Source organism: Aricia agestis, chromosome 1 (assembly GCF_905147365.1).
Source record: "Aricia agestis chromosome 1, ilAriAges1.1, whole genome shotgun sequence".
Taxonomy (NCBI): domain Eukaryota; kingdom Metazoa; phylum Arthropoda; class Insecta; order Lepidoptera; family Lycaenidae; genus Aricia; species Aricia agestis.
In genome coordinates, this window is record NC_056406.1 from 359144 (window position 1) to 373236 (window position 14093).

Genomic DNA, 14093 nt, shown 5'->3' on the forward strand with positions numbered 1-14093 from the left:
AAACAATTTATTTATTTAACAATCGATTGTTCTATTAATCGATTTCAATGTTACAACACACTACTCTCCAACCGTCTTCAGTTTTTTCGATCAGCACGAGAATCTGACGCGAGTTTCACAGTTTTTACCCATGCCACAAAAGTGCTCAACGCCGCTAAAGAAGTTTGCACTTCAAAAAATATGAGTGAATGATACAATTTTCTGGCTCTGGCGTGTGCGTTGCCATGATTGGATACGCGACGCACATGCGCAGTGGAATTCCTCATAAATTCCTCTTAAATTTTGAGGAAGCGATAGCGGAAGAGGATTTTTTTATTTATGAGGATGCGGTAGCGGTTGAGGAACCCAAAATATTGCGGAAATTCCTCATTATGAGGAAGCGGAAGAGGAATCCTCAGCAACCCTAAACCAAACCAGGGGCGAAATCTGCCGCCAGTTGGCACTACAGAGGTCGGAATGAAAAGTTCCATCCCCTGCATCACCACATCGGCAACAGTGTTGGCAGTGTTGTCGGGATTATCCAGCAAGAAGCACACGTGCCCCCAAGGATAGGATGCAAAAAACGACCGCATCCCATCCCAGTCTGCTGACTTGTAGTGCCACACACGACGGCATTTAACAGCACGCTGCCTTATCACCGTCGTAAGTGGCACAGAACTCCTTACAAGGCAATGATCCGATGAACCAAGTGGTGCGGTTACGGATATTTGGTAGCCGTCAGGATTTGAAGTCAGCAGGAGGTCCAACAAGGAAGGATTCTGACCATCCACATCTGGGATTCGCGTAGGCGTAGTAACCAGTTGTGTCAAGTCGTTCGCAAGGGCAAAGTTGCAGACAGATCTCCCCGCATGATCAGTTTTACTGGAATTGAGACAGTCGGCGTGGTGGGCATTACAGTCGCCAAGTATTATGATCTCTGTGGACCCATCTGCCGCTGCACAAAATCTGAAGCAGCTTGCAGGTGCTCCAAGAGTCGGTCCGTCTCAGGGTCAACACTATGGGACCTATATAGGCACGCATAGACGCGAGGGTGGTCGTCGCAATCTATGGGGAGCCATAAGTTTGACAGGTCCATGACCTCAAGATTGCTGAGGCGGCGAGAGCTGATATCATCTCTGATATACACACACACTCCAGCTTTGGGTAGAAAGGAGTGCTCGAGATAATACCCTGGGTGGGAAAGGTATGATGTGTCACTCGGACGTCTCGGTTAAAAAGAGCAAAGCCGGCTTTGCCGTTTCAAGGTGGTAATGGACGGCATTAAGGTTGGAGTGTAATCCCCTGATATTACAAAAGTCCATGTTTAATATCGAGGGAGGTGCCTTTGTGTGTTTGCTCTTGCCCCGAACAGATTTGCCCTCCCCAGAATATGAGGAGCGCAGTTTTGCCCTCCCCAGAATATGAGGGGCAGCCTGGACGTCCACGTTCAGTTCCAAGGGTTCCTTAGCATGGACGTCCAGAGAGGGATTCTCCAACGCAGTTGCTACCCTCCTGGGGTAACAAATTGTTTTTCAACTGCGGGATTTCTAGGGGGTAGGGGATTGGGCCTCCGGTAAACTCACTCACTCGACGAAACACAGCGCAAGCGCTGTTTCACGCCGGTTTTCTGTGAGGCTGTGGTATTTCTCCGGTTGAGCCGGCCTATTCGTGCCGAAGCATGGCTCTCCCACGGACTTATTGCAGGCCTGCAACACCATTTACTATCCTGCATTAGCCGGCGGACTGCAATGCAGGATTGTTATTGAATCTTAGATACTATTAGACAATGCTTACACGGCCAGTCTGAGATCAGTCCCATCCCAGAGACAAGAGTTGAAGAAAATATGAAAAGGTCATTTTTTTTTACAAAATATAGATAGTATAGTCCTAATGTCGTTGAAACTAAGGTCGAATTTCGACCATTAGGCGATCTGTAGTTATTATTATTATCGTTAAGTGTTAGGGAAGGTAAGGTGGCAATGCTGAGGTTTTATGTACCATAGAGGAAGTTGATTCCTATGCAATTGACAGACCAACGTTATTTGGTCGAATATGTTAATTCAATGTTAATTGTGATCTGTCAGCTGGGTTTGATGTAACGCAACCAAACTACTTAGGTCCCCGATTTGCATAGGAATCAACTTCTCTGATAGTACTTTATGAAAAATCTCGTAATATCAACCATTTCTCGACAGTTAACATTTGAACCTCAGACGGACTGTGTACACAGTTTTTTGGAAGTATTTTTGTGACACAAATGTAAGTATTACTGTTTCACATAAAACTATCAATGCTTAATGTGAGTAGTCAAAAGGGCCATGTTTGGGACTATAATACAAACCACATTTAAGTTTGATTTTCTCAACGCTACAGTAGCGTAGAAATAAAAATTCACTACCATTTTAGTATGTAGAATAGCATAGCCACTTTTTGTCGTAGTAAAAGTATCTACGCTACCAACGCAATAATTAAGTGCCAAATCAGCGAAAATTGGCGGCCTCACCCTATTAAATCAGAATTCGTTGACATAACTGTGAATCAATAACGATGAAGATGAAGTAATTGTAACGCACCGCGCGGCCGCGCTTGGCGGGCGTGTCGTCGGCGTTTGGGCGGCGCGAGCGGCCGCCGCGGCTGCCGGGCCCGCTGGGCGTGCTGCCGCCGCGGCGCTTGCGGCGGTTGGCGTACGTGTCGTCGTAGTAGTCCTCGTCAGACTCCGGGTCCGGCTCCTCGCCCGTCTCCATCTCCTCCATCGCCAGCTCGTCGTAGAACCACTCCTGTATCCAGACCACATCATATTATCAACTTTTTTTTCCACTATTTGCTTTGAGCATGCTGTTGATCAATCATTATTGATCCTCCCACCCTGAATAGGTGTGAGGAAATGAGGAAAATTTTTTTCAGGAATTGAATTTTACTCATTGTGCTCGAGTAATTATTAAAATTAATGCCTCACTTTAGGGTCATCCTTGGCGGCAGTCTGTGAGCCGTCTCTGCTGTCGTCACCCGCCAACCCCTCGGGAACTCCGCAGCTGTTTTCACCTTCTCCTATGTTTTCTGCAGAATCTGCTGCACTCCATCCCCACTTTGTAGATGACATGGTCATATATTGTCTTTTGGTCTTGCGCCATCTGTAGAACATACACAAACAGGATCACAAGACGTAATACGAGCACTGCACACCTTCTTGAGGAATACATGATGGTTGAATTGAAGCTCCTCACCTCTGTGCGGGATATGTGTACACCTGACCCTCGCGTGCTCCGGGCATTCTCTGTTTTCGTGTCATGAACAAATTGGAATGACTTTGGGCAACACCTGAAAAGTTCATTGTGAGCAATTAATTAAAATAATGTTACATAATACATTTTTGGTACTTTTTAGGGTTCCGTACCCAAAACGAAAATACGGGACCCTATTACTAAGACTTTGTTGTCTGTCCGTCTGTCTGTCTGTCTCCAGGCTGTATCTCAAGAACCGCTAGCGGTAGCTATAGCTAGACTTCTGAAATTTTCACAGATTGTGTATATATACAAGATGTTAGTGTAAACACCGTTTTTTTTAAATGTTCCCAGCATTGTTATCACAGAAAAAGTTCTTCATTTTGACAGGCTCATCTAATGGTTTCAAGGATAACGGTGTTTACACTAACACACTATCTGTTGCCACTACAGCAATAAATACTAAAATCAAAATAAAGTTAATATTTAAGGGGGGCTTCCATACAAGAAACATGTTTTTTACCTATAATCAATAATGGTAACACTTGAAATTTTCACAAAATCCTTAATTATATTTAAATAATTAATAATAAAACAAAAATAATAATAATTAATAATAACAAGCTTTTAGGAATAGACCAAGTTAATATTTATAACGCATGTAAGCCTCGGTCTGCGATCAGTAAGCTGCTTGCGTGTTTTTTTAACAGATTCAAAGGTTCAAAGATTTTATTTGCAAACTAAGTAATTAATATACATACATCGTAAGTAAAGACTTAGTACCTTGTGCAGGCGTTTGCTTAAAAATTGTGAACAAAATACTTTAAACTTATGAGTATCTTAATTTTATTTTATTAACAATATTTCTTATTATATAACTATACTAGTATATATCTATATTATAATATATGGGTAGTAATATATTTTATGAACTTTGTTATCTTTCCACAACTAATTAATTTTTATCTTTTGCGAAGAAATCTTCCAAGGAGTAAAAACAATTTTTAATGAGGTAAGTTTTTAATTTTCTCGTAAATGAAATTAATTTAGTTTCATTTTTTATTTCTTCTGGTAAACGGTTATATATTTTAACTGCCATGTAATATGGGCTTTCATTTAACATTTTTATTCTGGAGTATGGGGTATAAAAACTACTCAATGACGAAATGATGATTATGTGTTCATTATGTTGTGTTAAATCTTACCGGTTTGCGTGTCGATAAAAGGCATCCGCATTCTTCTTTCGGCACATAGTCTTGTATTGAATGTGGAGGAGTTTTCAATAATTTCTTTGTAGCTAGGGTCATTCAGAAAACTGGAAAAGTTAATATCTCATGCGATTAAATTAGTACATGATACGTTGTTTAAAACGACGTTTATACTCTAATAAGTAATATTTATGTCTTAAAAACAACATAATCTACTAATTACCTTTCTATTTTAGCTAAATTAGAGGGATTCACGACTTGAATCTCCGCAGCCGCCATTTTGTATCCCCCGTAAAGACCACAGATTACTAGTACCTATATATTTGTAGAGTAAAGACTAAAGTATCCAGGGTTGCCTTTCTATAAAATATAATAATATAATAAAGTACTCTGTGGTTGCCATTGTCGGAAATTTGATACTGCATTTACACATTCGCCTCGTTTTTCGACGAAACATTCACATACTCGCGAATGCTGTCGCGAACTACCGTTCACACATTCGTGGGGTGATTCATTTTGATATTCGCACACGAACATGGAGGACGTGTTCAAATTATGATAGCGATGTTGAATGAGAAATATAACATTTATGATAGCGATATTTTGGGTCTCAATTCTCAAATGAGCTTCTAGAGAGAGAAATCCTTTTTGTAAAATTCTAGGAATTATAAAATTCGCCCTTCACTCCACTCCATTTTTATTACATAATAATAATAAAAATAATAATAAATCTCTATTAAAACCCAAAATATCGACGGGTGCAAAGTAAAAAAAGTCATCTGCAATTTTGAGTTTTTCGTTTTTTTGTAGAAACTAGCTTAAAATATCATATTCTACAACATACCAAAAACAAAAATTCAAATATCACCTTATTTTTGGTACTTTTGTCACGTAAAAGAAGACATCTACTCTTGTTTTGTGAAATTGCACGATGTAGATGCGGATAACTACCGCTGGTCGTCTATACGCGGGACGCGCGGGGGTCATGTTATGCGGCATAAGCGGCTATCTGCCATATAGCTTTTTCTACGTTGCGATTGTGATTTAGATGTCTCAATTTACTTTTGCAAATTAGTATTGTTTATTATGTTTATGAGTACCTATTTATGTTAATTCTTATTGTTAGCTATATTAATTGACTTCTAATTTGTTACTGTTATTTTTTACTGTTTTTTCATGTTCAGAAAGTCCAAAACGACTTTTTAAAGAAGTTGAAAGTTTCCAGAACATAAGTGATAGATTTATAGAGCAAAATACTGTGTTGCCCGATGAAATTATTGAACATCTTATAGAAAACCTTGATGTGTCACCGATGAAGACAAATGAATATAAGTTAACTTTGTAAGATAAGTCCCCATGATCTGAATAGTCTAGGCCAGTCACACCAGTTCACTCTCAGTCTGAAATATAAAATGATTTTGAAAATTTGTCGATCTCAGCAAATTAACAAATACGCCAACACCCTCAGAATACAGTTCATCATTTCAAGTCCGCCGCGTCCATTATCAGTATTAGATCAAAATATTATATATTCTTTTTTATTAAACAGATACTTTGATCTCATATAATCTATGACCTGCTTGAGTTTATTAACTCAAACAGGCCATCGAGTATATTGTCCCTCTCAAACTTTAAATCTTCTATAGACAACACCATTGATGCTTCTTCGGCAGTGGAGGCATCAAGTGAATGTTCTACGCCTTCCTCGTTAAACGGTAGAAAAAGACGTCAGTTAAATATTGATCTAAAGAAAAGGCGATTGAGAAATAAAGACACGTGTATTGATACGAGACGTAAATTACGACAAAATTTAGGTAAACAATTACATCAGTCCAGAAATGGTAAATTGCAACCTGCGTAACATCATATCCCGGCATTTGCAAGTTCTCGCGAAGTTTTTCTATTAACTTATCTTTGACCGGTTTTGGGATCTCTGTGATCACGAGAAGCAATTGAGAAATCGTTGAAATAAAATTTCATTTTGTGTTCTGAAGAATCGTATGCACCCCTCCGATGGTGTAAAACGTCCGGCGATGCTTATGATGTTATAATGAACCCATCATGCTTACAAGTGCCAAGTACAAAGACTTAATAAGCCTCTGCCTAAATTATAATAATTTACAACATAGTTCCTGTACTGATAATGATACTGAATAATTTTTAAATTAGTTTAAAATAATTAAAGTATTGACACAGAATTTCATTTTTGTTGTGAGAAAATACGATTTTTACGAAAGTAAATGAATGATTCCTAAGTATATCCATACTAATATTATAAATGGGAAAGTATGTTTATTTATTTATTTGTTTGTTTGTCCTTCCTTCACGCTCTAACGAAGAAACAAATCGTATTGTTTTTTGGCATAAACTTAATTGAAAGGATGAAAAGTAACATAGGCTACTTTTGGTCTTGGAAAAACATCATGTTTCTAAGGGAGCTTACGGGAATATTTGCAATTTACGCGATTTTCAAATTCCACGCGAGCGAAGCCGCGAGCAAAAGCTAGTATTTCATATTTTAACTTCCTTCTAAATCGTGTACCTTGCACCGAATCGACAACGTAGAAAAAGATATCTACGCAATTATGTTCTGAACTTGGTGTGTTTAAGATGTAAAACGTTTAACTACATATTTTAATAATATAACTTACTTTTAATAATAATATAAAGTGTTACACTTTACGTAGTTACTGATAATCGTACTAGTAATCGGTAAAAATACTTTAATAAGTATAATTTTTAATTCCCACGTAGAAACGACCAAGTGGTAGTTAACTCAGTTGTCATATTTTCAAGCGCAATGTAGATGCAGACAACTACAATATCTCGTAAATTAAACATAATTAGAAGAAATTAAATATACATGTGGATTCATTAATAAATAATGAAACAATGATGAAAATTTCAATAAATTTGATCGGAAATTGACAAAATGGGAGCATTTTTTCCTATTATGCGCTCTCCTGAAAAGTTGCTGTTTTGTAGATGACTCTTTTTACTTTGCACCCGTCGATATATTTCCCTACTAGCTGTTAGACTTCGTCCGCGTGGACTTCAGTTTATAGCGCGCAATGGTAGGCGCGATGTCAACAAAATTGGTGTGAAAAGCTTTTATAAAAGAACCCTGGTACCCCTTAAATCAATACAGCTGTGCAGTGTGCACACAATAAGTATTTCATTTTTTTATATTAAACTTTATATTTTATGCCAAATTTTAAAGCTTATTTAGCCCCCCAATTACACAACTTTAGGCTGCGATTTTTTACTTTAGCCTTTTTTCGATTGTTATATCTATTCTACGGTATTAAATAACTCAGTACCTACTTTATCTGTGAAGTGACGTAATCTTAAACCTATCAATGTTAAATAGTTTATGGGTAAGGCTGCGTTTCCACTGAAGCGGAGCGGAGCTTAGCGGTGCCCGAATTGACCAATCGTGCTATTCCAGCGGAATGACAGCAAAGATTTCGAGTATTTTTGAGCATGGTGATTGGTCAATTCGACACCGCTAAGCTCCGCTCCGCTTCAGTGGAAACGCAGCCTTACCCATAAACTATTTAACATTGATAGGTTTAAGATTACGTCACTGCACAGATAAAGTAGGTACTGAGTTATTTAATACCGTAGAATAGATATAACAATCGAAAAAAATCAAAACTTAAGTATAAGATGATACCACGTCTTATAGAAAGACTTTTGAGCAAGCGTCAGCGCGATGTAGAAGACGCACGGCGCCTATTATGAATTTTTGGAACTAACTTAATTTCAACAAATTTACGCATTTTCACCCCCTTACAACCCTTTTTTCCAGTAAAAAAAGTAGCCTATGTCCTTTCTCAGGCTTTAGACTATCTATATACAAAATTTCATTACAATCGGTTGGGTAGTTTTGGCGTTTGGCGTGAAAGCGAGACTGACAGACAGACAGACAGACAGAGATACTTTCGCATTTATAATATTAGTATAGATTATGTGCACACTGCACAGCTGTTTTTGGGTATTTTGATTAATTAAGGGCCGCGCTACACCGGAATGGCATCGGCGAGGCGAGCACTTTCAGCGCTGCCATTCCGGTGTAACGCGGCCCTAAGAGGGGTACCACTTACCAGGGTTTTAAAAAGTTTTTAAATTTGACACAAATTGTGTTGACACCGCGCGCTATAAACTAAGTATATAACTAACGCGGACGAAGTCGCGAGCAACAGCTAGTTATGAATAAAAACAATCCATACTAATATTATAAATGCGAAAGTATCTCTGTCTGTCTGTCTGTCTGTCTCGCTTTCACGCCAAAACTACTGAACCGACTGCAATGAAATTTTGTACACAGTTATTCTAGAGTCTGAGAAAGGACATAGGCTACATTTTGATGTGGGAAAATATCATATTTCATGAAAATATCGATGAAAATGAATTCGCATTGCGCGTGGCCAGCGCTCATCCCGGGGGTCCTGGGTTCGAGTCCCGCAGGCGGAACAAAAAGTTTTCAATGTTCCTGGGTCTTGGATGTGTATTAAAATAAAATTTCAAAAATCTTAAACATATTTTATGTATAATATTATAAAAAATCCAGAAATATATCGATGCAATGAACATTTTAGTTCTAATACGATTCAACAGATGGCGTTTTATTTTTTACTTCATTGTAACATAGAACTAATCATACTTATTAGTTATTATGTTTTTGTTTATAGTATTTAATACGTTAGAATATTATGTTTAATAATATTATCACTTGGTATAATAATAATAAATCTATCTTATCTTATAGAACTCCTTCTGCATTTCTAATATATGTGACAAGTTGACAACAGAAGGCGCTCTAAAATTAAGGAGTTCAAGTGTACCGGCGTGTTGGCCTATATTCCATCCAGAAAATATGTCAATGCAATCAACATTTCAATTCTAATATATGAAAACAGATGGCGTTTTATTTTTTACTTAAATATATTTTATGTATAATATTATTATTAAAAATCCAGAAATATATCGATGCAATGAACATTTTAGTTCTAATACGATTCAACAGATGGCGTTTTATTTTTTACTTCATTGTAACATAGAACTAATCATACTTATTAGTTTGATTAGTAAAGCGCGATGTCAACAAAATTGATGTCAAAAGCTTTTATAAAAAAACCCCTTAAATCAATACAGCTGTGCAGTGTGCACACAATAAGTATTTCATTTTTTTATATTAAACTTTATATTTTATGCCAAATTTTAAATCTTATTTAGCCCCCCAATTACACAACTTTACCCATAAACTACTTATCATTGATAGGTTTAAGGTTATGTCACTGCACAGATAAAGTACTGAGTTATTTAATACCGTAGAATAGATATAACAATCGAAAAAAATCGAAATTTAAATGTAAGATGATACCACCTCTTATAGAAAGACTTTTGAGCAAGCGTTAGCGCGATGTAGAAGACGCACAGCGCCATCTATTATGAATTTTTGGAATTTGGAATTTGAACAAATTTACGCATTTTCACCCCCTGAAAACACTTTTTTCCAGTAAAAAAGTAGCCTATGTCCTTTCTCAGGCTTTAGACTATCTGTATACAAAATTTCATTACAATCGGTTGGGTAGTTTTGGCGTTTGGCGTGAAAGCGAGACTGAGAGACAGACAGAGATACTTTCGCATTTATAATATTAGTATAGATTATGTGCACACTGCTTAGCTGTTTTTGGGTATTTTGATTAATTAAGGGCCGCACTACACCGGAATGGCAGCGGCGAGGCGAGCACTTTCAGCGCTGCCAATCCGGTGTAGCGCGGCCCTAAGAGGGGTACCACTTACCAGGGTTTTAAAAAGTTTTTAAATTTGACACAAATTTTGTTGACACCGCGCGCTATAAACTAAAGTCCACGCAGACGAAGTCGCGGGCAACAGCTAGTATATAATAAAGTAGCTGTATGATAAGTTCTGTTACAATAATGAAGTAAAAAATAAAACGCCATCTGTTTTCATATATTAGAATTAAAATGTTGATTGCATTGATATATTTTCTGGATGGAATATAGGCCAACACGGTAGGTACACTCGAACTCCTTTATTTTAGAGCGCCTTCTGCTGTCAACTTGTCATATATATTAGAATTAATGCAGTAGGAGTTCTATAAGATAAGAAAGATTGATTATTATTATACCAAGTGATAATATTATTAAACATAATATTCTAACGTATTAAAAACTATAAACAAAAACATAATAACTAATAAGTATGATTAGTTCTATGTTACAATGAAGTAAAAAATAAAACGCCATCTGTTGAATCGTATTAGAACTAAAATGTTCATTGCATCGATATATTTCTGGATTTTTTATAATATTATACATAAAATATATTTAAGATTTTTGAAATATTATTTTAATACACATCCAAGACCCAGGAACATTGAAAACTTTTTGTTCCGCCTGCGGGACTCGAGCCCAGGACCCCCGGGATGAGCGCTGGCCACGCGCAATGCGAATAAATTTTCATCGATATTTTCATGGAAATAAGATATTTTCCCACATCAAAATGTAGCCTATGTCCTTTCTCAGACTCTAGAATAACTGTGTACAAAATTTCATTGCAATCGGTTCAGTAGTTTTGGCGTGAAAGCGAGACAGACAGACAGACAGACAGACAGAGATACTTTCGCATTTATAATATTAGTATGGATTATATTAGCCCGCCAAACTGCATAGTAGTTTATCGGCACATATTATCTCACAATCCTGCATAAGCCGGCGGACGGAAGGCGGCCTAATTTTTAATTTTTATAGATAAAAGTACTAGATAATATACTTAGTAGGGACGTCAACATGATAAAATATTACACACTTAGAACAACTTTTTTACCACATTCATTATAGTTTGTGCGTTTTAAGATGATATGGGTGACAGTTTTCATATTCCTTGCTATGGGTTTTTTTTACAAGAAAAGTTAGAAAACAAAAAAAAATCAAAATGTATTAATTATGTTCCATCTACAAAACAAATGTTTCATATAATTGTAAATGAATAAAAATGAAAAGTTGCTAAATGCTAACATAATAAGTAATATAAAATTATAAATATTAACTGTGAAATAGGTCGAGTACTATAAAATTATTGTTACGAAAACATTTGAAAATATCAGATGCATGAAACGGAACCAGTGTTAATTTTTATTTATTTAACCGTTTATTGCACACAAAAAACATGTAACAAGTTATACATATAAAGAAAGACGACACAACAGGTACTGCTTATCTCTAAAGAGATTTCTTTCAGCAGACCTAAGAAGAGAAATTTGATCAGTAAACATCAGATAGGGCGTGCACAGATAAACACAAATGAAATATACAACTAAATTATTACTATGATAAACAGTATTATATGTACAACAAAAAAAAATTAAAATAATAATAATAACATACTTACTATATTATAATACAATATGTATACTATACCATAAACTATATAAATTATAATATACTATAAATAAAGTGATTCTATATATGTATATTTAATAATCATGGCTGGATTCAGAATTGAGGTAGTGCTCTTTCAAGTGTTACCACCTCTCAAAAATATTTATCCCTAAATTGGTGTCTAATGGCGGCTCTCGACATAGGCGAACGCGTTGGCTAACGCGTCTGCAGACGCGTTGGCCAACGTCGAGAGCCGCCATATAACCCCTAAAATCGCCTTAATTTTTCTGTTTTCCCCCTAAAATATGCATATATATATAAATTTATAATAGTTTAGAAATAATATACTGAAATATGTTTTAAAATATTTTTATTGTAATAATTGATTTAATATGTTAAATATTTCATCTTTACCTGAAGATTCAGATGTTTTGAAGTCGTACATCTTGTTATTGAATAAATTCAACATTTTATTTGTTGGATTAAATGTTGCACAAGTGACATCATTAGGATTTAATGTAAATCGGACCATCAGTATTGCCACCAGTCACTACAGAGTGGTCATAGAATTACTTAATAGATGTCGCTAGAAGTCGCTAGGTCAAGAAATAATTAATATTAATATCAACATTTAAAAATATTAAAAAGTAAAAAAATCCCTGAAAATTCCCCCAAAAAGTTTCAGACCCCTAAAAAAATCCCATCTCACTTATTTAACCCCTAAATCTCGGGGGAAAACCCCTAAGTTGGGAACACTGATTACGGAACTTATGTCAATAGAGATTGACTCTGTTGAATCGAAATGAAATCGATAAAAAAGAGCGGCCATCTTAAATCGCCGACACCACTGAAATGTCAGCACGAAATCGATAATTTCGATTGCAATAGGCTACTTGACCTAATTTTTTTCTTCATGCTAATCGCTTCTTAATCATTCATTTTCACAAAAAAAAACTAATGTGTAAATAAACTACCTACTATGTAAGTTACATATTCGGAGCGTGCGAAGTGGATGGAGGGGGTAAAGAAAGCGATTGCCGCGTTTGCCATGGCAAAAATATGCAAAAAAAGAGGCTCAGCTAATAGTCAAACAAACTTGTCAATCTTGTTTCGAAATATTTAGAAATTGGTCTAAATTGTTTTTGTATCGTAGACTGCAAAAATAACAGCAGAAATAGGTAGTCAGTATACAAATTTAATGTTTTTCCTAAATCCTCTAGGAAATTAAATCAGAAATAAATGGATAGCTGCTGTAAACATGAAAAAGTATGTGATTCGATATAACCTAAAATTGCATTATCAGTCAAGTCAATTTTATTTGAGTTGCATTTTACAAAGCTATTAATTGAGTATCTAACTATTATTTTAGTGTTGATGAATGATAGATCACCATGGTCTCTCTCTCTCTCTCTCTGGACAAAACTTGCAGTGATAGTTTCATTTAAATAAAAAGTAAGTAGGTACCTATCAGGTGGAAGAAACAGTGACTCATAAATGACGATAAACCAGATACTACATCTGGTTTAACTAATCTTTTAGAAGCTGGAGATAGAGTTTTGAATTAAAAAGGTTTTCAAGTAAGCAAGTTTTAGATGAAAGGGCAAAAAGGGGTAAAAAAATTAAAATTATTATGCCCCCACTTTGAGCAAAATAAAACGAGTACTCTCAAGAGGAAACCGAAAGGACTTATGATATTGCTCGAGTAAGAATCCATATTGAAAGCAATGATATTCTATGTTACTATTTCAGAAATTCATTGATTGAAAGTGTAACTCAGAAACATGAAGAATGTTTGCAGTATTTTAGTAAATTTATAGACTCCGATTTTCTTCAAGAGTATTAATGTTGTGAAAATAAATAAAAACAAGATTTTTAAAAACATTACATTTATTTTTTTCAAGCATTTTCAAGTAAGTATAAAGTATTGCTCGTATTTTTGTTACTGATTAAACCAGTATGTTTGCATTTGCCGCTCTGGTTATAAACGCAGCTGCATTTTACTCCAGCAACAAGCCGATCATTATTATCTATCTGTAAGAATTAATATAAATGTTTAGACTTGCTTTATCCAAATGTTTAGTTACGTTTTTTGGTTGATTGAGTACTTACGTTTGAACTTGTTTTATAGGGTGCTAAAGTCACCGATGTTCGGCGAATTATATTGGCTCGTATTAAATAACATTGCCATTAGTTCTTAGCTCTTCTACATCCCTTACAATATGTCCTGCTAACACCAATTTATTTCCTTTTAGCATAGATTGGGCCTTGAAACTTAT

At 35.9% G+C, this 14093-nt stretch overlaps 1 protein-coding gene across 2 annotated transcripts in view; it reads right to left on the reverse strand.

Annotated features, from left to right (window-relative positions):
• The window catches only part of LOC121730321 (zinc finger protein ubi-d4 A), a 34642-nt gene extending 29942 nt beyond the window's left edge, over positions 1 to 4700 (reverse strand). For both annotated transcript variants that reach the window (XM_042119332.1, XM_042119325.1), the window contains exons 1-5: positions 4632 to 4700; positions 4406 to 4515; positions 3204 to 3297; positions 2936 to 3110; positions 2553 to 2756 (exon numbers count right to left, since the gene is read on the reverse strand). In XM_042119332.1, the coding sequence (XP_041975266.1) occupies positions 2553 to 2756; positions 2936 to 3110; positions 3204 to 3297; positions 4406 to 4515; positions 4632 to 4687 (639 nt within the window). In that variant the 5' untranslated portion in view covers positions 4688 to 4700. The remainder of the gene's footprint in view (positions 1 to 2552; positions 2757 to 2935; positions 3111 to 3203; positions 3298 to 4405; positions 4516 to 4631) is intronic.
• Positions 4701 to 14093: the final 9393 nt, after the last annotated feature.